The sequence below is a fragment of the Motacilla alba genome, chromosome 4, assembly GCF_015832195.1.
Source record: "Motacilla alba alba isolate MOTALB_02 chromosome 4, Motacilla_alba_V1.0_pri, whole genome shotgun sequence".
Taxonomy (NCBI): Eukaryota; Metazoa; Chordata; class Aves; order Passeriformes; family Motacillidae; genus Motacilla; species Motacilla alba.
The window spans coordinates 31,519,712-31,544,654 of record NC_052019.1 but is presented as its reverse complement, the minus strand read 5'-3'; the positions used below and the strand labels follow the sequence as shown (position 1 = coordinate 31,544,654).

The window sequence follows — 24,943 nt, the reverse complement described above, 5'->3', positions numbered from 1 at the left end:
CCACATGTGCAAAAGGATTAAATCAATCACAGTTCTTCATCAATATCTAATAGTTTATGAGTGAAACTATTTCCCTGTGGTATCTCTAAAAAAATACTTCCTATAACATCCATTATTGCAGGCAACAGAGCTCTTTAAAAGGTATTTTGGAAAATTCAAGTTTTGGTGGGTTTTCTTAAGAAAAGGAGAATGTGCTTTTCAGGTGAAAATTTCCCTATTAAAACATGCTTAAATAGGGCTGCTAGTTATCTCTTGATATCATGAGGAAGATATCTTACAGCTGCTGGACTTTTTTTCCCAATAATTACAAAGCTTCTCATGAATGTTGGGGAAGCCCATATCTCTCCATAATCTCACAGATTTTCAATCTCTTTTCAAACTCTAAATATATGAATAAGCTAGTAATCGCTCTTCTACATCAAAATGAGTTTCTAGGCCTGTGAAAACCAGGCATATGAATACAGACACATAGTTCAAACTCCGAATATACACACTAAATGGAAGAAAAGCATAAGAAAAGCTTTTCCATAGAAAAGTTATATATGCTTATTTCAACTCCACAGTTTGGGTACGTGTATATTGTAGAGTCTACTTTAAATTTAGATACTGCTTAGCAGCTTTGCTACAAATACACTAGTTCAGCATGAATGAGCACACAGATAACATATCCCTAAAGAGAACAAAGTTTCAGTTAACAAAACTTCTTCTATTTCCTGAGTGACAAATTATATGAAAAAAAAAAAGTTGAAGTGATGGCTTCATGTTGAGTTGAAGCCGTTATTTAATTTTCTACAATAGATTTTATTCAGAAACACAGAGCTTTTTACTTTCATAATCATGATATTCATATTACAGAGCTTTTCACAGAGGAACCTCTATTTTAAAAATCTAAGGCATAGAAGAGGCAAAAAGATTTATCAGCACAGAGGTCAGTGAGAGCTTCAAGGACAGAACTTCAGTCTGTGGCCAATTGCCCTACTTACCCCACTACACCGCCTCCTCAAGTTAATAATAGCTAATACCATGGATTTACAGACTAATTCTCACAGACACTTCTGTAAAATAAGCAGGTATCAACCCCATTTTACAGAGAAGAAAACACAAAGTACTAAATTCTTTAGCACTGGATATACCTCGTGCTATCCCACTGTACTGATACCGAACAAACTTAGATAAAGAGAGACAGAGCAATTTTAGCAGACAACTCTGTTCTGGACTACAGAAACCACGAGGTCTGTCTAAAGACAGAGCAAATCTGTAGCATAATGGGTTGAGATAGATGAGTGCTCAGTTAACACTCACATACTTAACCCACCTCTTTATCTGCATAATAATTGAGACATAGGATCAAGCAAAATAGCATCAAAAATTTTTCCAATTTATTTTATTCCCAGTTTTCCAGCATGGTAATTTATGAAATTACCTTCTAAAACAATCTTTTACAATCTATTTCTTGGCATTGCCATACTTAATTCCCTTTTTGTGTTCAGATTACTCAAGAGGACAGCAGAGGAAATAACTCCAACTTTTTTTATTAGTACGGGTTTAGAATATTGCTTTCAGTTATTAATTTTCTGAAATATCTTTAAGGCTTATAGCAAAGTGGAAACATAATGGAATCACAAAACAATTACATACAAAGATGTATATAATGAAACCACATCATGAAACAACAGAAAAACTATATTTCTAACTGAAAATTTATAATCAAGCCTCCTATCAGCACTACCCATCTAAAACCAATCAAAGTGCAATATAGAGCAGGGAAACGATGAGATTTCCAACTAGAACTACGTTATTTGTGAGATTTTACCTTATTAAGAAATGCATAATAGAAAATTCAGCTTTTATCAACAGCAAGCATTGCTTTAGGAGTTGTAAAGGCATGATAAATTTTTGTCTAATACAATTTTTTAAATGCTTAAAATGAATAGTTTTTAATATGAACACAAGTACATAAAAGACATATAAAGGAAAAACTTTTTCAATTACTTTCAAATTTAACTGCAACAGTTTCTAAACGCTTCAAATTATTTCTGAATTAAGATACACAAACCACCTTGCTGCTTCTAATAACCAGACTCTTGTGCTAGTCCAAAACTTGTCTGAACAAATTTCTTTCCTATTTTTGTTCTTGCAATTCTTTTTTTTAATACAAGAGATTCCAGTCTTCCCAAATGTATGCACTGGTAATGTGAATAATGATAAAACATTAATTACTGTGTGGCCCACAGAAACAACATAATAACAGATCACATGGAAATTCTGAAAGTGTCTGGGGACCTCGGGAAATTAAACTTGTGTAACTGCTGTAAATGCTTGGGTCCAGCTATATTACAAGCATATTTGAAAAATATTTAAATAAAATGCTTCATCAGTATAAAGTACTGGAAGAATATTATGCTTTAAAAACAAATCATGATTCTTTAATTTTTTTTTTTTCATGCACTCAGGTCTGGGCTTGCAGTGTTCTCACTTGAAGCAACATTTATGCCTATGCAGTTCTGATGAACATTTAATGGAGACTGGAGGGTGGGGGAAAATTATTTGCATTTTTTTTTCCCCTAATGTGTACAAAAAAAATCTGCAAGCAATAACTCAGAATAAGATTAACTCCTATTTTCCCAGACTATTACTTTCCACCACTAATAATTCTGCCCCATTTAAACTTCAAAATGCCCAAACTAATTAAGCTATGTTGTGCTTGCCGATTTAGAGAGGCACTTGGGAGTAATATACACATTAATCAGGAACATTTGCTGCTAGATCACGTGCATTCTACTCCTCATTACTCTATCTTTATTATTGTTATTTAGAACTGGTTTTCAGTTTTGATAAAGAAGTTCCTCTGCCCAACAGAGATTCATCTCTGAGAATACCTACTCTGAGCAATAATACAAAAATAATTTGTTTTAGGGATGAGATGAATCCACTGGTAATCACTGGTAATTAAATAGCTTCTTGCTAACAGGGAACAAATAAGGACATAGGACATCATAATTTCAATTGCCTAGCAACAATTCTTCTGACATCATCTTTTGACAGCTGGCTGGAATTGTTTCTAGTATGAAAGAATGACTGAAGCACAAGGACTGTCAGGGATGAGAAGAAGCTCTACCTTTCTTGATTGCTAGCGTTACTTTTCTTAACATCAGAAGAATTTCCATACAAGTAAAATCTCCAGTTTTTACTTTTAGGCAAGTTAAACTATGTGTACAATACATTCTAAATCCTTATTCACTAGAAGCTCAGTCTGGCAAGGTGCAAAATAAACAAACACAGCACATGCAGTTTTAGTTGTGTCAGGCTTACTTCAACACAGCAAATCTGGCTTGGAATGTACCAGACCTAAACTGCAAGAGGCCTTCCTCACTTGAGATCAGCAGATTTCTTGATTCAAGCCTTTTTTATTCCACAGATTTTAGTACTGAAAACTCTGGGCCATGAAAATAAATGCAAAAGCACCATGTAGACCTTAAAATATGCACATGAGATCATCCAGGGCATTCTTACCCCACATAATGAAGGTGTGCAATGAATGCAGGGAAAGAGATTGCAAATTTTCTTAGGCTTCATTATTAAGATTTTTTAAGTCTATTAGCCAGAAGCAACCACTCGAGTTTTAGTAAAGATGATCTGCTATTTTTCTTTTAAAAATACCTTTATTCAACCTAACGTATTTTAGAAGTCAGACACCTAGCTTAGAAAAGAATTTCAAATACTTCTGTTTAATTATCAAAAAGGTACTAGAAGTTTAAGTATATGAATACCATTTATAATGCAATGAAATTTTGGATTGTCTTTTAGTCTTGGAGATTGATAATCCAGCCTTTCAACAGAAAGGTTGATGTTTTAATTTAGATATTAAATTGTGTCATAGTCCAGTACACCTTAAAATCCATGTGCAGTTTTATTGCCCAATTTATTAAAATATCAAACCTTTTTTAGATTCACCCTATCTTACTTCTACGTATATGCAAACCAATGCATGCTTCTTTTCTCTACTATCACATAGAAAAGAATTCAAAAAATTAGATCAACATCACTTAAACAGCAACAAGTTTTAAAAATGCACATGGTATATGAAAATCCCACTCTGTGTATTAGAACACAGCTGTTCTCAACAAGTGGCAGATGCTGTATTTTGTAAAAAGAAAATTTAAAAATCACCTTTTAGAAGCTGATTCAGGTCCATGGCATCATGCAATACTTTTCGACTATATCTGCGATCAAACTCGGAATCTAATGAAAAAAATACAGATATAAGATTGAATTTCCCAGGCCCATAGGCTTTGCACATTTAGTGTTGTACTTAAATTCTCCAAATTACCATATAATTCTTGGTTCACATTTTCCTGTCTCTTTACTTTTAGTTTCTTATCATTTGATGCTACAAATTCAAAGGACTGGATAGGACTGATGTCTGGAGTTGACAGAGGTGTTACGTCAGTCACTGTGTCTTCAGACTCCTCCAGGTCATCACCAAGCTTTGGTTTTCCTTCTGCTAATTTCATTGCTGACTTGAATTTTTGTTTTGGAGACAGAAGAGCATTTCTACAAGCATTCCTTTTTGGGGAAGAATGAGATAAATCTGATAAACAGCTATCAGAATCTGTGTCAGAACCATCTGTATCTGAGCTTGAGGATGATGATGATGATGAGGACGAAGAGGAGGAAGAAGAAGAGGAAGAGCTGATAGTATACTTTTTGCTAGCCTTTTTTATGTTTGGTTGCTTAGCTGACTTGGGTCTAACCTGTTTTTTGCCATCATCACTACTGTCTTCTTCATCTGTATAGTAATCTTCTTCACCTTCTTTAACTATTTTAGGAATTCCAGCAGGAACAATCTCCTCTGTTCCTCTATTTGCTGCAGGTGTTGCTCCAGATGTACCTGCATTCTCTGCAACTGGAGAAACTGTCAAAGAGGAAGCATCTTCAATAGGACCTTTGCTATTTTCTAGGGACTGATCCCTTGGCAAATCTATCTGCTTTTCTTCACTTTCCTCCTCACAACACTTTTCATCTTTTGAATTAGAAACCAAATCAGTGTCTGCAAGAGCTGCCTTTGTACTTCCTTTCTCTATATATTCACCATTTTCTTCAGCTTTCTTTTTCTCTTCCTCAAAGTCACTGTCAAAGAAGGCATGATCCACTTCACCATCTGATATGTCTTCAAAATGGTCCATAACGAATATGAAGTGCCACCTGCAAGCATCAGAAAACATTTCCAAATATTTGTGCAAAAACAGATCCAAACACACTTTCAGTGTAATAGCTTTGCTCTTCACTCTTTTAGCTCTAGTAATTTATAATTCTGCAATTAATTACATGAAGTTGCAAGAGACAATTTCATAGCGAGCTCAGTAAAAAAATTTAGTGCCACCTTAATGCACACAGCTCGTATGTTAGACCTTACAGCTTTACTTTAAGCCAACTCATCACAATTTCCAAACTGCTACTTCTAAGCAAATTTGTCAAACACCCTTAGTGGCTAAAAAATCTTGAATACTACAAACAAGCAATTAGTGTGTCTTATTTTTTCCCTTTAAGGTTATTTTAAAAAATAGCATGTCTTATTTTTTCCCTTAAGCCATTTGAAACTAGAGCCACTATGAGCTATCATTAGTTGGAGTTTTATATTATAAACCTTGTTTGTATACAGTGGTCACCATCTTGGCTGACACAGCCATACATACTGCAGACTTTCAGCACTTCAAATTAGGTGAAATTTCAATTTAGATTGAAAGATCCACAGCTCCAAGGTTAAATTGTGACAGATGTGGGTGTGTCAGCATTCAGGTTTTAGTTTTGACTCCTTTTCATGACAGTCTTCTGTAACTTACACTCCACAGTACAGCAGGGAAACTTAACTCTTTCAGATGAACCTAGACTTTAAAAAGTGTGATCCAGGCATGAAACCAGTGCATTTAAACCAGAAGTTACCAGTCAGTCTGTGGGACCAGATCATGGCTAGTCCAAATACATAATATTGCAGACATCAGGACCTCAGTGTTAACCATTATGTTCTACAAATCTGCTCCTATTATGTCTTTCTTACAGAATTTGATGGTGTTTTATCTTATGCATGTGGCAAGAGGATACAAAAATTTCCACTCATTAGTAGTATACAGATAGAGTTAAGATAAAAAAATCCAAACACCCCAAAACCAAACAAAATCAGCCAGTATCAAAGACTACCAGCTCCATCTAGCCAGAGGCACTTTTCTCCTACTCTTTACAGCAGATTTCGCTGTTGAAATAATTTAGTAAGCTAGAATCAATAATATGTAACATTCTTTAGACCCAAGAAAATCAAATATGAGGGCAGTGGAAGCAACCATACAAGGCCAGAGAACCAGAATATTTTACAAGATGGATGTTCTGCCTCAAACCACATATAGTTTGTTGCCATGGCGAACAAAGGTGGAAAAAAGGAATTTCCAGGAAAGGTTCTAGCTAAAAATGACTTCAAAATTCAGAATTTTTAAAGGTCACTCAGATATTTTGCCACTTCTCAAATAATACTGGTTTAGAGGAACTGAAAATATGCTTCTTAAATCACAGCATAAAACCAAAAAGTCTGGAATCTCTTATGATTTTAAGAATCACAAAGCCAAAGAACTGAAAGGAGACTTATTCTAGTTAGACATTGTATAAAGCTGAAAACACTATTAGGCAACAGAAGCAGAGATCAATTTTCAGGACCACAAAGATATTCTCTAAAGCACCTAGCTCTTCAAAGAGCAACAAAAAAAAAAGCAGTAGAACACTTCTGGGAATGCAGATATTCGGCATGGTAAAGTCTCGCACAAGAACAGGCACTAGCCACCATGAAACACCACCCTGCTGCTTACAGAATACTTCATCTGCCTCTTCATCCTGGCAGGGTGGTCCATGAGAGACACCCCTCAGGACTGGCTGCCTTATTGGCCATGTCCCTGGTTCTCACTCACAGGCACTCACCCTTATCATCACTATCCTGAGCTCTACACGTTTGAAATATTCCCTAACATAGAGGGTCACCCCACCACCTCTCCTTCCTTGCATGTCCCTTCTGAGGAGCTTACAGCCATCCATGCACCACTCCAACCATGACAATCACCCCACCATGTTTCCGTGATGGTGACTACAATCATGGTTACAATCATGGTTTTCCCACAGCACTGTGGCTTCTGGCACCTCCTGGTTTTCACCCATCTTGTGTGCATTGGTGCAGATGCACTACAGCTGGGCCATTGGTTCCACCCTTTGTGTCACTTCCTGTGATACCTGGCTTCAGACAGCTTGTATAGCCTGCAATGTGCAACTATCGTGTGAATTCCTGAAAGTTTTTCTCAAGCAGCTTCCTAAAAGGATAATACATTTTAGTATATAAAAACATGCACAGTAAAAAAATAATAAACAATCAGAAGAGTAACACATTATTTAAATTTAATTTTCTATCTCATGTAATCTAAACCAGAAGGGAACAAAACCTGTTAACTATAGACCATGAATTATTTATTTAGCAAGTACAACTTGAACAAAGCCAATTCTATGAAGAAAATTAGGAAGTAGAGTTTAAAAATAAAACTCTTTCTTCTCCATGATGAAAGGAGCTAGCATCTCTCCAGCTCATAACTAGAAATACTATGATTGATTGGTAAAAGCAGGCATGTGGTGTATTTCACCTGTCTCAAACACAGATTTGAAATAATGTTAGCACTGTTGTATACATAAGAGCATAAGGGGCTAAGGCAAAAAGGTTTGCAGGTGGGTGCAGACTAACTAGGATAACTTAATATAGCTGAAAACTTTAGTATAGCTTAAAATACAACATTTTGTTGAAGTGCAATCACATCCATGTATTTTTAGTTCATGTAATGCTATGGCTGCAAAGGAGACTGAACTAACAGAATCTCATCGGCTATAATGTGTAGTCACACCTCGGCTTCTCAGATGACTCTTCTGAACACAGTCTCTGACGTAAGGATGGGATTTAACTCAAGACAAAAGGGCAGTGTAGAGCTGGCAAACGGTGATAAAAGATAGCAACAAGCTTGCACATTCCTTTCCATTAATGCCAGCCAGGGAACACACATCTTCCCACTCTACATGATTCAGGAACAGCTCACCTGCCAGTGGGCTGTTTCCTAGGAAGACTGAGACATAACTGCTTTGCAGACAGCGACCACCAGTACAGCAGACATCATTCAGCAGTCTGGCCCTGCCCAAGGAGCAGCAGTCATTCCACTGACAAACGCATATTCCGCTCCTCTGGTACAAGTCCCTAACAACTTTAGCCTTCATCTTAATGGGAAACCAACATGCCACGTCTCTCACTGTCAATCATTCACAAACTTAAGATTAATTAATTCTTTAATTAATTTAATTGTTTAATTTACAATAAAAATAAACAAGAGGAAATAAACAAAGAGATGGTATTCTTAGATCCTATTCCACTCTTGCATCGAGAGTGTCTGCAACAGAGCTGGAATTTGCCAAGACGATGCAATACAGAAGAGGTAAATTTGCTGATAAAGCATGCCTAAATCAATAAATTTATTCTGTTTACAATTTCACACCCATTTATATACAACACAGAGTGTAATTTTACTTATGTGAGAAATACAGAGTTCTGCTATATTGCCTGTTTTTAAAACACAGAGCCAACAAGTGATACTCTGGAATCCCAAAAAAGCTGCCATTACAGTCAAATACTTACCATTAACTGCTAATTTTAGTGACCGCTGTATTTATTTACAAAAAAAGCACATGCTTTTTGTGGCTTTCTGCCATGAAATCCTCTAACACAAGCATGATCAACTCCAAAGAGCAGGCTGGCCATTAATATTTGCCAGATCTTTTTTTTTACTGTAATATTTCTTCTCCCCATGTAATTCTCTACCCCTCACCCCATTTTTCTTGCAACAGTAACAATCACTCATCACCACAGCCAAGAGCACCCTTTTGTCTTTGTCTCTTCCTGACTGCAGCTCTTCCTAGTGTAGGAAGAACTAGCTTATACCACTTTTTAATCCCTTCAAGCTTGACCCATTTAAGATCAGAAAGCAGTGGCCAAGCAGCCAAGGTGAACGTGCAGTCTGGCTTTCAGGGCTTTAGAGGCCCACACTTTCCCACCAGAGGGTTGACACACACAGAGTCTGACTACCTGCTGAGACTGCATCCACATTCTCCCAGCAAGAACAAAGACCATGCAGCTCCTGCACAGGTCAACCACTGCGTGCTGCTGTACTACCCAAAGAAGAAGCAGCATTTTGACATCCTCCTCCACCTTGAAAGACAGATCAAGACCCTAATCACACTAAGCATATTGAATGTTTTTCCCCTGCCAGCTGCAAACCTGCCAACTACAGCACCACCTGAAGTATTTTTGTAGGCAATGCCTAAGAGCAGGCCATTAGGCATAACTGCAATTTGAAGTACCTTCTACAAAGGTGGGATGGTACATGAAAAGTCATGTAATGAGGATACAAACTTAGATGTGAGTTTGTGTTTCAACATATCCTGCCTTTTTAAAACATTTTTGAATGTCAGAAACTAACACTTACGAAGTGCATTAAGTACCCAGTGAAAGATTTGAGGTATTTTAAACTTAGTTAAACCTTGAAGTTATCCACTAAATCTTTCACTTTTTAAAATGCACACTATCTGAAACTCGTGCATCCCAGAGTTCTGAAATAAATCATAGAAGAAAAGAAAAAAAAAAATCAACATTCAGGTACAAGCAATGATTGACTTTCTTTTAATTATTCTACTTTCATAATCAAGGAAGAGGATGATTTACATAGAGAGGACAACTGGGTTTTTTTCGTGTAACATTAAAATTCCAAGCATGCAGGCAAACATGCTCCAAGGAAAGCTGTTTTTTCCCTGTCTGGTAACACACAGATTCCTAGCATGTAGGACACCACACTCTGAGCTTGCATGCTATGCATCCTCTGAAAGGCCTAAATGCTTTCATATCATCATAAGATTCTGGTATTTAATAGAAGGGGAAAATGAGACCTTTACACATCCTAGGGGCTGAATCAGAAATGTCTGTGTGCATCCTGTACATCACTACAAAGGCCATAATATATCACAGCTATATACACATAGCACACTCAAGATGAGTCAATAGTATGTTTACAGCAACAAAAAAGAACAGACATCATCTTAGGATGTAATAAAAAAACATGTAAAGTATCAGAAGCAGTATAATACTGCATTTAGCTCCAACACGGCACCTTCTGTTTTAGGGTTGAAAGTGTTTTAAATAAAAGACTTACACTACCAATGGTACATGTTCTTTATGGCACTCCATAATCTTCTGAGTCTACATTTTCGTTATTTCCCCTCTGGGGTTCCTGACCCCCTAAACCTGCTGACTGCCAAACTGCCTCTTGTATGGTGAGCTTGGGAGAAGTTAAAAATGCTAAAGGAACCACACCTGGCTCCCTCTCCCTCCCTTCCTCATTTTTGGCTGAAGCTTAAAAAAACCTCCAGCAAACAAACAAAAAAAGACAAATTTGAAAACATCTTGAAGAGAGCAATCAAAATGTTAGGATGAGAAAAATTTTACTTTTGGGTGTTTGTTAGTTCAAAAGAGGGGAAACATGAGAAAACACAAGTCTTAAAACCTGTGTGACAAACCACACATATTCAGCCCTATTTACCTCCTCTTAAATTAAAGCTTTCATATTTATTACTAAGAACAACAAAGGAAGAAACATACCTCTTAGGAAACTACTTCCCTTAAGCAATACCCCCAACAAATGAAACAACCAGTCTCTTCAGCAGATATTCTGATTTTCCAAGCTCAGAGCACAATACCTGCTACAGCTGTCCTGCATCCTTAGTTCTCTCTGCCAGACACAATGGAAGGATTTCCCCTGTATGCTCTGAGATACAGTTTAAGAACTCCTAAAACTATGACATACTAGCCCTCAGAATGGCAGTTCTGTCTCAAACAGGCAGGCATCTCACTGGAGATGCTTCAAAGTACTCTTGAGTCTTCCAAAAAGAGTTGCCACAGAAAGCCTGAGTCTCACAGCTATTTCAAGTAAGAATTCAGCTCAGCCAATGGGCACTAGAAAATCCTGAAACACTGGGTCAATTGCCATGATGGTTACAGCAAATGAAAGCACATGACCACCAAAGAGCTGGGCAAAGGCTTTCAAGTTAATGTACAAAGCAGGGACGAAAGAACAGGCAGAAACCGGGTGGGGGGGGCGTGTGGGTGAAGAAAGAGGGGGAGAAAAGAAAAAAGATTTTCTCTTGAGCCAAAAAAGCCATTCTCCTACTGTGAGGAGCTGCAATACACTATGCTGAGAGGTGTGTATCTGTAGCTCCAGGACTTGACGCATAGAAAAACATTAAATATTTGTTCTTCAGGCTCTTCAGCAAAGGTCACCTTGTGACCTCTTGAGTAGACAGGCTGGGTCAGAGAACACTGAAGTTAAACGGTGGGAGTGATGATGGCCATCAGGTCTGTCTAAACAGACCATGGCTACTCACTCATTGCTGAGAATCTCAATAAAATTACTCACAAGCCCTCTAAACCCTGGAAGAAAAGAAGTAGCTTTCAATCACAATTAAAAATAAAGACAACAAATCATATGTTGGTTGATAAAAGTAGCAATAGCTTCTGGAAGGTCTTCCACTTCTACAAGCACAAGTGACACCACGTACACTGAAGTCTCATGGGGCTGCTGCCATACAATTTCTCACTACCTAGAAAAGTCCCAACTCCAGCTACCTCAGGCAGCAAGCTGCTAGGGGAAAACTGGTCACTGGTATTGATCTTTCCCAAAAGTGACCCATAGCCACAGTCCTTTGATAATATAGAACAGGTACAAAAATCCCAGAAAAGGACAGACTCTACTGTAGCCAGGTATCAATGGTGAAGAGCAAAGTAAAGGTCCAGCTTTGTTTTCCCACTCCTTCTATGCTGGTACTTATCTATGAAGAGTATTTCTGTCTGATATCAAGATTTAAATTTGGGGGCAACATGTATTCAACCAAGCTATCCACGACTGAAGGGGGAGAGCCTGGCACAGCAGTCCAAAACTGCATGCAAGAAAAAAGGAAAACAACTGCTCTTATTAAAGCAAAGCTTCAGCATATCTGCCACGTAAAGGCTGGAGTTACATTTGCCAGTCCTGAAACAGATGGCAGAACCATAAAGGAATCAAGTACACCACAAAGTACTGATGGAGATAAATCACAGCAGATAAATCACAGCATATTTCTGAATATCAGGCCATCTCTATCAAGTGGCACAACACGTGAACTGTCTTCCACAATAGAAATGTCCATTGAACTACAAGTGTTTTTCATGCTCCTAACATTATAAATTTAGTGTGCTTAGTGACACAACCAGACAAATAGGTGAGTCGTTAGCATTTCCTTTAACTGTTTGCATAGATGTGCTTCAACACACATCAAAGAGACCTGAGTTTCTGGAAGAATTTCCTTCATAAGGCCCTCCATCACAAGATGTGCTTAACATCACAGTTTAAAACACACACATACAGTTCTATAGATGTAACAATCACATTCTCCACAACCACCAAAAATAAGATGCAATTCTTAATTTTCAGTGAATATATTTCTATATAAGAGGAACAAGCACTGCCTGGTACAGATGAGCAGGAGAAAGCACAGAAATTCAGTCACTAAATCAGTATAGAAAGAGGAGCTTCAAAAAATATCACTTAGGAAGAGTCTAAATATATTTCTGTTTCCTCAGAATGTGTGTAAGAGGCAAATGAGGTAAAAGCCTCTTGAAATAATGTCTTGCATTATATTTTTGTGACTTGTTCCCTTCTTCAGATGAGAAAATATCAAGTCTGGAAAAGCAGGTAAGATGTTGAAACAGAGGGCTCTATTAAATTCAATGTTATGTGGGTTTCCTGGAATTCCAGTGTTTATTATTACAATGAAACACTTCAAGAATCACAAATACTCATTACTGAATTGTGACTTAAACATCAGTTGAAATTACTGGATGGAAAATAACTCAGCCAAGGAACACAGATCATGTTTTAGACCATGTCTTGGTCAAACATAACATCAGGAATCAAAGAATGAAACAGCTTTAAGAAACAGCTCTGGTGGAAGCAGTAAGGTAACAGTCTGACTATCTCCCATGAATTTAGGGAGTACCTGGGCTCACCTGGGATCGAGCTTACTTTCGGATTCTTACATCTAAGCTTCAGGTGTAATATTATGTCGTCTGAAAGGACAGACCTTAAAAAGTTTGTAGATGATCCTGTCACCTATGCCACAGATGACCACATGCTACCCATCCTACAAAATTTGCACTTTTAGGTGTTCCTGGGTTCAGCCTCTCAATTAGCCAGTTGCATTCAAAGTCTCAATGGGCTCAGCAGTCCTGATGGCCCTCTGAGCCCATGTAAGTCTTATGAAGAAACACAGGGCCTTCTGAATGCCCTTCTAAAAACAGGCAAGCACAAAACCAGAACAAAAATCCTAGTAGGTCATGACAGCTTTAAGTTCCAAGAAAAGGAACAGAACCCCAAATTATTTGTCCTTTTCTCTGGTTGCTATCCCAAACCGTTAAAGTATTATCTAGGTTTAGAAAACCAAAAGAACAACATATGCACTACAGAAAAAAACCAAACAAACAAAGCAGGAAGAAGTGCTGAAGAGCTTGAAGCATTCCAGAAGCAGAGTCCAAAGCTCTGACATCTGTATTTTTAAATGCCAATTATTTCACAAACCCATTCTTAAGCTTACTTGTTTTTTAGCAACAACAACTTCATTTAGTCTTCAAATGACTCCACTGAAGAATTTAACTTTGTGGAACTTTGTTCTCTCTCAACTGACAATTCCAGCAATCACTTTCTATCCAAAAAAGAGAGATTAACTATTTTTTCAAAGAAGCAAAAATGTGTACAATGCATTCTGTTCACTACATTGAGCACCTCACTACAGACAAAAGCAGGGATACAAAAGAAATTTAGCACTGCTATTTCTATTACATTCATTCCATCCCCCATTTTTGTCCTGGTGTTTCTATGCATGGTGGACAGAAATTTTAACCATGCAATTTAAAAATATGTACATGTCCAAATGCTAACACTAGATTTTTTTAAAATTTATTTCTATTATATAGTAAGAATATAAAAGTGCAGGTATTTGCATACTATAATTAAACTAGTTTTCAAAAAACTGTTTGGAAAGGAAAAACTTCCACCAGGCATAAAGATTACATGACTTGCCATATGCCACGCTGAACTACATTTTAAAATACTGTGAAAATGCCAGAAAAAAAACTCCAATGTTTGACAAAGACAATATTGCATTTTGTTGTAGCATCTCACTGAGTCTCTTTCAAATTAATTCAGTACTCTGCTCTGCTACAGGAGCCCAGGTTTCAGAACTACCTTATTTGTGATTTCCAACCTAATCCAGAGGGGCCAAGAGCTTTGGTGGCTAGTTATTGTTCCAAACTACAGCCCCGCTTTGGGAGCCATTACTGCAGAACACAGCCCTGTGCAGGGCAGGGGGAGTTACACGTGAGTTCTGAGGAAAATGTGGAAACGTGACTCTTGCGATGATTAACACGCTCGAGGCAAGCTGTTTGCAATAATAATTCCAACTGACTTAATTCCCACCAATTAAGGCCAACCAAAACACCCCTCTGAACTCTATCTGGGCATCACTGCAACGCGTCTCTCAAAGTCCGGTAACTTTAAGGACAGCACACACGACACCGTAACTCTCTCCCAAAGCCGACCACCAAGGCGACAACGAGGGCCGGCGTCTCAGAACCGAGTGTCCCACCTCTTTTCCAATCTCCTCGAGGAGCACAGCGGGCAGGCACGGCACCGGTGTGGGGCGGAGCACACGTCCCAGGGCGGCACGGCCAAACTCTGGCAGCTCAACGCCAGCCCCAGCCCCGCAAAGGCAGCCCGGGGGACACCTACGTGCGCGTCGCTCAGGCAGGGGCGCGAGTAGGAAGACAGCTAATTAAAACAAAATTATTTTTTAAAATTATATAATGGTTAAAAATAATGCATATGTGCACACCAATAAAACACGTCTCCCACCTTGTTTGGGGAAAAAAAAATACCGCAGACGGGGAAGGAACATGCCCGTCGTCCCCAACCGCCCCCAACCGCCCTCCAGGCACCTTCCGTGGCGAGGAGGCACCGCAGGCCCCACCACCCGGCCGGTACCCCCGGGAAGAAGCAGCAGCGGCCGCTGCAGTGTCCCCCTTGGCCCCTTTCTCCCGGCTTTGTTGTGGTAACCGCGCAGGCAGCCGGGCAGATACTCACAGGCACGGGCGGCCAGAGAGCGAGCGGAGAGCCGGGGAGGCGGGAGCTGCGCAGCGCCGAGGCCGCTCCCTCGCCGCCGCCCCGCTCCTGCGCAGCGCCGGCCGCCCCGCGCGCCGCCCGGCGGGGAGAGGCGGCGCCTCAGCGGGGCGGGAAGGGAGCCGGGCGCCGGGACCTCCCGTGGGAGGGGCCCCTCAGGCGCGGGCTCTCCACAGGATCACAGAAACCGGGAGATTGGAGGAGACCTGTGAACATCCGGCCTCTGACCGAACACCACCGTATCAACCAGGCCACGGCAGTAAGTGCCACTTACAGTCTTTCCTGAAACGCCTCCAGGGACCGTGGGTCCACCACCTCCCTAAGCAGCCTGTTCCAATATCTGATCACCCTTTATGTGAGGAAATTCCTCCTAATGTCCTAAGCGTCCCCTGGCGCAGTTGAAGACCATGTCCTTTAATCCTGGCGCTGGTTGCCTGGGAGAAGAGGCCGATCCCCACCTCGGTACAGCCTCCTTTCAGGCAGTTCTAGAGACACACAAGGTCTCCCCGGAACCTCCTCTTTTCCAGGCTAAACAACCCCAGTTCCCTCAGCTCTTCCTCCTAAGACCGGTGCTCCAGACCTTTCACCAGCTTCATTTTCCTTCTCTGAACTTGCTCCAGTGGTTCAATGTCCTACCTGAATTGAGAGGTCCAGAACTGGACATAGTTCTCAGGTAGTGGCCTTACCAGTGCCAAGCACAGGGGAAGAATCCCTTTCCTAGTCCTGCTGGCCAGCTATTTCTGATACAGACATCAGTCACCTCCTGCCCTTATTTGCTCTGTGGGAATGGGGTTGAGAGCTGTGACTCTTACTGAGGCCATGGGGCCTCAAGATGAGGTGACTGTGCCCCAAGTTGGGGTGATGGTCCCCAGGTTGCAGCGATGTTGCTCCAGGCTGAGGTGATGGATCTGTGTGCTCAGGTGATTGTGCCTCAAGCTGAGGCAGCGAGGTTCTGGGTTGAGACAATGGTATGCTGGGTGGAAGCAATGGGCCCCCAAGGCGATGGTGCTCCTAATTTAACTCATGGTCTCCAGATGGAGATGCACTGGGGCCCCAAGCTGAAGAAATAATGCCCTTAGTTAAGGTGATTGCCCCTAGATTTTGATCATGAGGTTCCAGGATGAGGGGACAGAATCACAGGTTGAGGTTCTAGTGCCCCAGGTTAAGGCAATGAGGCTCCATGCTGAGGTGATAGTTTTCCATGTTGGGGTAACAGTGCCCCATATCAAGTTGATGGTGCCCCAGATTGTGATGGTGGTGCCTCAGCTTGGGATGATGGCATTCCTGGTTGATGTGCTGGCAGCCCATAAGGACTAGAGGGGGACCCTTCAGTCTGAGTGAATGGGGCCCCAGGCTGAGATGATTGAGAACCGCCTTAAGATGATGGTGCCCCATATTAAGGCAACAGGACCAGAGGTCAATGTCTTGGGCCCCTACATTATAGTGCCAGGGTTGCAGCACTGGGTGATGTATCATGAGGAAATGGAGAGGGGCAACTTATCTGGAGGACTTCTAGGGAAGCCACGTACAAATATTTGAGGTTGGATCTGGACCCTTCCCCAAGCTACCTGAACTTCAGTATAAAGTGAAACTTCAGGCAGTTTCATTATTTCTGCCACTGAGCAGGTAAGTGGTGATTACCTGCTGGTGCTATGCCCCTGAGAAGTAGTAGTTTCCTGTGTAAGGATGGGAAAGCTTACAGCTCTTTCAAAGAGATCAGTTGCAATATCATATCTTAATAATAGCAATGTTACTTTTAAAAATGAAGGAAAGAATTATGTGTAAAGAAAGACTTCCAGTTTACTGATCCACATATTCAAAACACAAAATTCAGCTTTACTTTGGCCCTATTGTTCAGCAGGAAAGAGATTTAATGACATGATCACATTTGATCACATTTTTTGCTGAGCATACTGAATTTTGAGTTAAATCAGAGTTATGCAGCCAAATCAACTATTGTAAGTATTGTCCTATTTCTTATATATTTTATTTTCTTTTCACTTGGCACACACACATAGGCACATATGCATGGATGTATGTGCACACACACACACACACACATGTACACACAATTTTTAAAAATACATGTAGCAAATGTGTCAGAACACTACAAAAAAAAAAAAGAAATCTCTTGAATGAGACAACTGAACATGTCTAAGTTAACCAGAGTCAAGTCCTACTTGTGCTACACAATGTTTAATGGAGGTTTCGCAAATTACATTGACTAAATTTTTTTACTTGTCATGTGTTTCCCTCTTATTTTTCTGGCATCTCTCTCAGTTCACTGTTGAAATGTTGAATAATGACAACTGCAGCTAAAATCAATGGAAGCCGTACTTTGAAAACGTGCTACAAAAGGCTGAGCCTTGCTGACCTTGCCATGTGAGGTCTTAGGTTCCTTACACTGGACAGTGAATGGGTGCTTTTGTCATTTTTTCATGTGCGTCAAGTTCCTGACTGCAAATATGCAAAATACAATGCCACTGTCTTAAAAGGTGTAGCAAAAATTAAAATCAGATAATATTAGTTCAACTTACATATTTTATACATTTAAGACTTTGAGAAGTATAACATCCAGTTTCCATTTCTCTTACTCTAGGATTCCTATGATTGCTTCTAATTATCCAGGTTTTCCTGGTTTATCACCAGGTTTACAAGTTCACAAGCAGTTCTGGGTTTTGTGCTCTGAACCTTAGAAATTTCTATAAACTTCTAGTATGACTGTAACTGCAATGCAGCACCACAGCAGTTATAAAAAAGCATGTAATTAATTCAAAGTTGTAAGCATGCTAAAAATACAAACTACGTAAGCACTATACCGACCTCTTTTTTTTGCCCATAATGTAACTTTTTTTTTTGTTTTAATTGAGAAGTTGTAACTTGTTTTAGTCCTTTTATAGCAATGGGAGAGCTAGAAAGGATGACAAAACAGAAATCAAATCTGAAAAAGCCTACAGGAAAAGTATTCATTTTAATCTTGCCTAAACATTTAAAAGTGCAAATTCATTGAAGTTTGAAGTTTGCAGTACTGTGAAGGTGCAAGTTGAACAATTGTCACTAAAGGCAGCTGCAAAACTGTTCAAATAAGTGAGGCTTTTTCTAGGGTATGTTACAAAGATAAATGATACTTCTAGCCCAAAGGAAAATAGTGAAGATGCTGAATCCTCCCCCAAATCAGACATCATTTATCTTTCAAAAGAAGTAATTGTCTTATCTCTGTAGAAAAGATATTTGTTATAATGCTTGGACAAGGTAGAATTTGAATCTCTTTTCTCATAAACAAGTTCTATGACTGAGTAAATAGTTACAGAAAGAGCCTATAGTAATCCCCAGATCAGAAAATTGACCTCATTGAAGTCCTTTTATCTTGTACAGAAAAGTAATTTTTAAAGTACAAAGGGGGAAGTTCAAATAACACTGAGGTAAACTTGAAAATTGCTATCAACTTCAGTAGAGCTAGGATATCATCTAACATATTAGGAATTGTACATCAGGTTGAAAAGTCATAGAAACTTACTAAGAGCTAAAAGAAAAAGACTCAAATCTTCTAGCTCTATGGATACACACTTGAGTTGATTTAGACATATCTAATTCAGGACATGATGTGTAAATCCTAGCTAAAATAGGTGGGATTACTCATTCAGACAAAAAGTGGCTTTGTGCGTAAGCACTGCAGGACTAAATTGTTATTGCAGGTAGGTTTGGGGTTTTTTTTATCTTCCTCTCCACTTCTGAGAATTAATACTGCAAGAAAATACTCTCTGTTTACACAGGACAATCAACATTACATGCTTTGCTTCAGGTTAATTTAAAAATTCAATTGCCTTAAGAAGCTTTGACTGTGGCCTGGGCAGTTTCCTGAATGCATTTGCACTAGGTCTCTGTCAGGTTTCTTGTGTGGATCTTTATTAAGATCCCAGAGTAGATCTTGAACTCAGTCCAAAGTCCTGGATATTCTGAAATCTTTGATTAGTAAAGTGTGTGCTGGGAGATGGATATTTGTTTTCTATTTTCTACCTGATGAGAATAAAATAATTTTATAAGAAACCTTCTGGCATGTTGGGCCTTATCCAAAAGCTTTCAGACTCTGCAAAAATCTCTGCTGGTTTTAATGGTCTTATGTATTGAAAAAACCCCTGGTCCCAAAGCCCTTCAGTGAATCATCAGAATGTTTTACCACATTGTAATTCACATGGGAAAGGACTGCCATTGGAATAGTATTTTACTATTATGATATGATGATTTTTACCTTTAATCACATTAGACATGTTACTTAAATAATCAATTTTGGATACTCTGTGAATGGCCTGAGCTAGCATTTAAAAGGATTTTGTGCAATTTAATATTCACTAAATAGAACAAACCGTAATAGAATTATATATTTTATCTTACTAAGGACTAAGTTACTGTAAGGACTTTGGATCAGATTAAGGATCAGTGTCTCCTTTGATAAGTGACCAACAGAGGCCCTAAAATCACTTCATGACCACTTTTTGTGATTTTGAGAGGAAATACTTTGTTATGCAAACCTGTAATACACACAGGCAGGTATATATGGACACCAGACCATCAGACACTGTGAGTTAGGTGAGAAACAGCTTAGAAAATATTGCAAAACATGATGGAGTAAAACATTTGTTGTAACTCAGAATCCTGACTATCTCTATGCTGTTCTGTACCAGTTTCCATTACAGTTCTGCACCATGTGCTGACACGCAATTCCCTATTATGAGTGCTGTTCCAGGGCTATAACAGACTTTTGGACACCTGCACTATTCATGCACAGTGTCCTGCCTTGCTTAGCATTGCAGAAGCTCAGGGAAGTTTGGTGTCCGGTTTTATAAATGCTGCTTTATTGCACTGTAGAAGTTATAAGGAAATGTAAACACTCATAGAGCATTGGTATTTGTTCCTTTTCTTCATCTGGCTAGTAGAGTTCATTTGACAGAAGTAACTTTTTTAGAGAGCACGAATAAATAAATCATTCCTCCAACCTCTGCAACAATAACAGTGTTTAAAAAGTAAAATTCAGGGGCTTTTTTTTTTTTTTACACCTCAACTGACATAACAGTGGCAATCTTACCAGCTGCTTAGCAGTATACTTCCATCTCTAAACACTTCTATAGAGTTTACAGCTATTTGTTCTTAAAATGAAGCCCATTAGTAAATGCTTGTAAATCTACTTTTGCATAGTGTGGCTTTTGTAAGGAAAGCATTGCTGTTTACTCTTACTCTTGTAAAATGTGGAATATGTAAAAATTCTCTTAAGAAAGGATGCTCTTTTATGTTTGATCTGTGTATACTTTCAAGACTAATCAAGAAGAAGGGAGATAATCCTTGAAACAGATAGCAGATAAAAAGCAAGCTCTAAATGATGTCCACCTATTAGAAAAACAAATGACTTGCTGGTGGAATTGCATTGTTAATGTTTAGGGCTTGACATGCTTCAGGGATTTCAGACCTAGGAGGAGGTTAACAAAGCTAGGGGAAAATGATGTACCACTGATAGTGGACACAAAGAATGAAGAATTTATGGGACATTTAGCAGAACTCCCAAGGTAAGGAAGAAACCAATAAACCCAACTCAGCAATTGTGCTGAAATCAGTTCCAGCTCAATAAAAGGTAATTCCTGCAGAGGGAGATCAGAACCACCAACTCAAGGGCCACCGACCCAAGAAATCCACCAAATCAAAAGAAGGCTGAGCATACAGACTGATTAGCATGGGAAATGAGAGAATCATTAGCCCATAGAGAATAAAATACTAATTAATAAGAGAACTATGGAACTTGTAGACAATGAACACTAATTCCTTTGTTTGTTAAGATGTATAAATACTAAAAAATTTGATATTTGATGTGATTGATTTGTTGAATACCACTGAGCACCCAGGCTTGCACAACTCTGAAATAAGTAGTCAATGTCTCTCTTGAGTGTGTAATTATTGGCTCGTTGCACACTGGGTGATGAAGCTGATTTTTGCAGACAACACTCTGAATTCAGAGATCAAGGCCTCCCAATTCAGCTGTGCTCAGTAGCTGCTATCAGCTGACAAATTTGGTGGAGCGGTAGCTGTGCCGCACCTATGGCAAGATGGACATGTGTCCCAAGCATGGCTGAAATATGGCAAGCCTTGTGCCCTTCCAGGAATTTGTTCTCAGACCTACCACAAATAGATACAAAATATACAACGGAGGGAGGGTACTGACAGGAGGGCTGGCATGCTTCTGTCGGGGTGGTGAGGCTGTGTTTCTTCAGAATTACTGTTGTACAATTTCCATCACTGTTCAATCAGCTTTTTATTTCTGAAGTCCAGTTATTTATGACTTCCTTTGGCTGATCAGAGGGAAGCAGGCAGAGGGGTGCACACCGCCCATACTCAGGAGGGTGTCCGGATCTCTGAGATGCCGCACACCACGGTTTTTGTCCTAAGCTCTGGCTAGGGCCTCGATGACCCGGTCTGATCATGCCGGGTCCCTCTGGGCCTAGCCACCGCCCTCCGTGCTACAGCCCCCTCGGCGGGGAGGCTTCCATAGCTTTCCGCGGCGCCAAGCTCCGCACTGCAGCCGGCGGGGATTCCCCTCGCTTCGTCCGAGCGTACCCGTTTCCTGGCCAGTGCCTGGGGACGCCTCCAACTCCGCCACGGCGGAGCTCCCGGGTCACAACACGGCACAAGACGGTCCGGCCGGGCCCCGCCGCGGGGCGGTGCGGCAGGCGCACATGTCCCGGGCCCGCCCGCCCGGCAGGCACCGCCCCCGCCTCCGCCCCCTCCCCGGCCGGACACCGAGCGGCGCGGCGGGGCCTCCCCGGCTGCTGCCACGGCGCTCGGCTCCCGCCGCCCAGCGCGGGGCAGCGCTGCCGCCAGAAAGCGGCCCGGCCGCCGCGCACCCGCCTGCCGCTGGGCATGAGCTCCGGCTCCCCCGGCGGCCGCAGCGGTGCCAGTGGCGGCGGCGGGCGGCGAAGGAGGCGGCGGCGGCGGCGGAGGAGGAGAGGGGGGGCCCCGGGAGCGGCGACCTTCGCAGAGGGCTGCCGCGGCGGGAGATGCGCTTGCTCCCAGCGGCGCCAGGAGCAGCATGTTCCCCGGTGCCGACAGCGCTAGCAGCACGGCCGGGCAGCCCGAGGCGGCGGGGGCCGCCGCCCCCGGCCCGCTGGGCTCGCACGGCCCCGGTGGCGAGGCGCGCCGCCGCAGCGCCCCGGCGGCCGCCGCTGTGGTCGGCGGCGGCGAGGAGGAGGCGGCGGAAGACGAGGAGGACGAGGATCCCGGCTCATCCCGCTTCGTGCTGGCGGCGGGACTGGGGCTTCTGGCTGTGTCCGTCGTCCACCTGGGGCAGGAGCGGGCCGAGGCGGGGGGCGGCGGGCCGCCGTGCCTGGCGCTGCTGCTGCTCCGCCTCGCCCTCTACGTGGGCTGCGCCGCCGCTGCCGCCGCGCTGGGCACCCTGATCGTCCTGATGTGCCGCGGCCGCCGCCGCCTGCCGCCGCCGGACTTCGCTGCCGTCGCTCCGGTCCGGCCGGTCGCGGGGGTGAGTAGCGGGAGGGGAGCGGAGCGGGCGGCGGCCGCGGCGCGTCCTCCCTGCCCGGGGGTGGCGGGGCCTCGCTCCGCCGTGGAACGCCGCGCCACCCAAACCCCTTGTCCTGCTGTCCTACCGCGGCCGCAGGAGCCTGCCCGCGCTGTGCAGCTCGACGGGGCTTTAAATGGCAAAAGTTGTGTTGGACGGTAGCAGGCGCACCGGAAAAACCAACACTTTGCTCCGAGAGAGACCTCCGGATTGCGGGAATGCTCGCAAGGTGGTTCACTGTATTCGCTCCGGGGTAGCTATGTCTCAAATCCTTTTCTGCTCCTCCCATTGAAGTGTCACTGGTAAAAGAGAGACTTGGTCGAAGAGGCGGCTTAGTGTTCCTTTAATGCTTTCTCTGAAGTCGGACAGCTTCAGATAGTGTTATCATAGTGCCATTTTGTACTCAAGCCGTTGCAGAGCTCTGTGCAACAGGGAAACAATTTCATTTTCTGTACGTATTCCAAAATGTACTATTCACGAGCTCTTTGTAGCTCACATCTTAGTATTTTTCGGGCTCTTCTGAATGGGACTGATAGCACGGGGCATTTGCAAACTTTTCTCCTATCCACAGCCCTGTTCCCCATCATCCAGTGCTTGGGAGCTGGTCCTAGATGAGCCTGAAAAAATAGTGCTGAAAATTGAGAATCTGCCCACACTCCTGCTTTGCCGTGGGTCACAGGGACGTGGTGTTTAATGTTACAGCTGGCGGCTCCAGCCTGGAGCCCTTGGCCCCTCACGGTGACTTGTAGGTGTGTTAGCACATGAACTGCTGCGGCAATAAATAGACTGTACTGTGTAAGTGCTGTTTCCCTTCAGTAGTGTCAGGATACCTGAGAGCACTCTGAAAAGGAAAAGGGAGGGAATTTGTGTCACCTGGGCGTGCAGCCTGGCTGTTCTGGTAACCCAGTTTGTTACATTTGCTACACGTACACTTCTCGGCAGCAGTTAGTAAGTATCGCTGTCACGTGTTTCTGGGGCTGCAGCCCATGTAGCTGAGCTTGCAGAACACAGAGCGTGCTGGCAGGGCACAGAACCTAATGCAAATCACTTGCTGAAGCAGTTGTCTTTCTGTCTTTTCAACCTGTAGTAATGGTTTATTCCTTCATTCTTTGACCTAGGGAGAGAAGGAGCCTATGCTTGGGAGCAATATGCCTTTCCTGGTCTGCATTTAATGGAAGCCGGCAGAGTATTGTTGCCAGTAGGGATCATTTGGCCGGGGGTTGTTGAATTCAGAGGATAATACAACTTGCAAAGGTGCATTCAGGATATATGTGTGGCTCTGTCTGATACTCATTTTGTCTTATTGGTAGAATTTTTTTAAACATCCTCTTTGCTTTGAACACTCAACATCATACTCAGCTTTCTGAAGGAACTGAAGAATAAATAACATGTATGAGTGTAAAGGTGGGAAGTAAGATGGTGTAATGCACAAAGTGATAAGCAAAAGGTAGGTATGGATAGGGATTGTTCAGCTGATTTTTGTCAGAGGAGTGCTAGGTAACAAATGTGTGTTAGGTGCATAAGCACCTTCTAGTAAAGGACTATATGCTTTTGTTCTTAGCCATAAGCTATGTTACACCAAACAGAAAAAATACATAAATGGATGAATTGATTATCAAAACAACCATTTCTGTTGCTTTGAGATTTACAAGAATAAATGTTTCAGTGTTAATGCCATAGCTCCAGTGGCATTTATGTACTTATATACTTATCTGAACATCTGTGTGAGTTAAGTTACTTTTACATAGTACCAAACATATGTATACATAAACTTAGCGATCAAAATCTCCCTGCTGCCACAACGAGGAGCAACTTTCAGGTTTGTGAAACAGCCAATTTAATTTGGGAAGCCAAAATTTGAAGAAAAAAAAAGAGATTAATTTCTTTGTCTCCTCCTTTGGGAAACATGTAAGCCTACTGAAAAACATAAGCCTACAGAACAGCAGTGAAACCAGAACTGTCCAGAGACAAATAGCCACTTCTATTGCTGTACCATCTGCACTTTCTTTTTGTGATGTGTTACTGTGCATTTCTCTTGAAGATGTTTTGTTAATCTGTTGGATTT

At 41.6% G+C, this 24,943-nt stretch overlaps 2 protein-coding genes across 3 annotated transcripts in view; one reads left to right on the top strand and one right to left on the bottom strand.

Moving 5' to 3' along the window:
• The window catches only part of CFAP97 (cilia and flagella associated protein 97), a 31,266-nt gene extending 15,852 nt beyond the window's left edge, over window positions 1-15,414 (bottom strand). Inside the window, exons 1-4 of one of the 2 annotated variants that reach the window (XM_038135622.1) lie at window positions 15,288-15,414; window positions 14,794-14,975; window positions 4,331-5,205; window positions 4,171-4,242 (exon numbers count right to left, since the gene is read on the bottom strand). In XM_038135622.1, coding sequence (XP_037991550.1) covers window positions 4,171-4,242; window positions 4,331-5,186 — 928 coding nt within the window. In that variant the 5' untranslated portion in view covers window positions 5,187-5,205; window positions 14,794-14,975; window positions 15,288-15,414. The remainder of the gene's footprint in view (window positions 1-4,170; window positions 4,243-4,330; window positions 5,206-14,793; window positions 14,976-15,287) is intronic. The other variant, XM_038135623.1, reaches the window with a different exon arrangement.
• Window positions 15,415-22,071: 6,657 nt separating this feature from the next.
• Window positions 22,072-24,943, top strand: part of SNX25 (sorting nexin 25) — an 80,039-nt gene continuing 77,167 nt past the window's right edge. Inside the window, exon 1 of the mRNA XM_038134325.1 lies at window positions 22,072-22,842. Within this exon, the coding sequence (XP_037990253.1) occupies window positions 22,396-22,842 (447 nt within the window). The 5' untranslated portion in view covers window positions 22,072-22,395. The remainder of the gene's footprint in view (window positions 22,843-24,943) is intronic.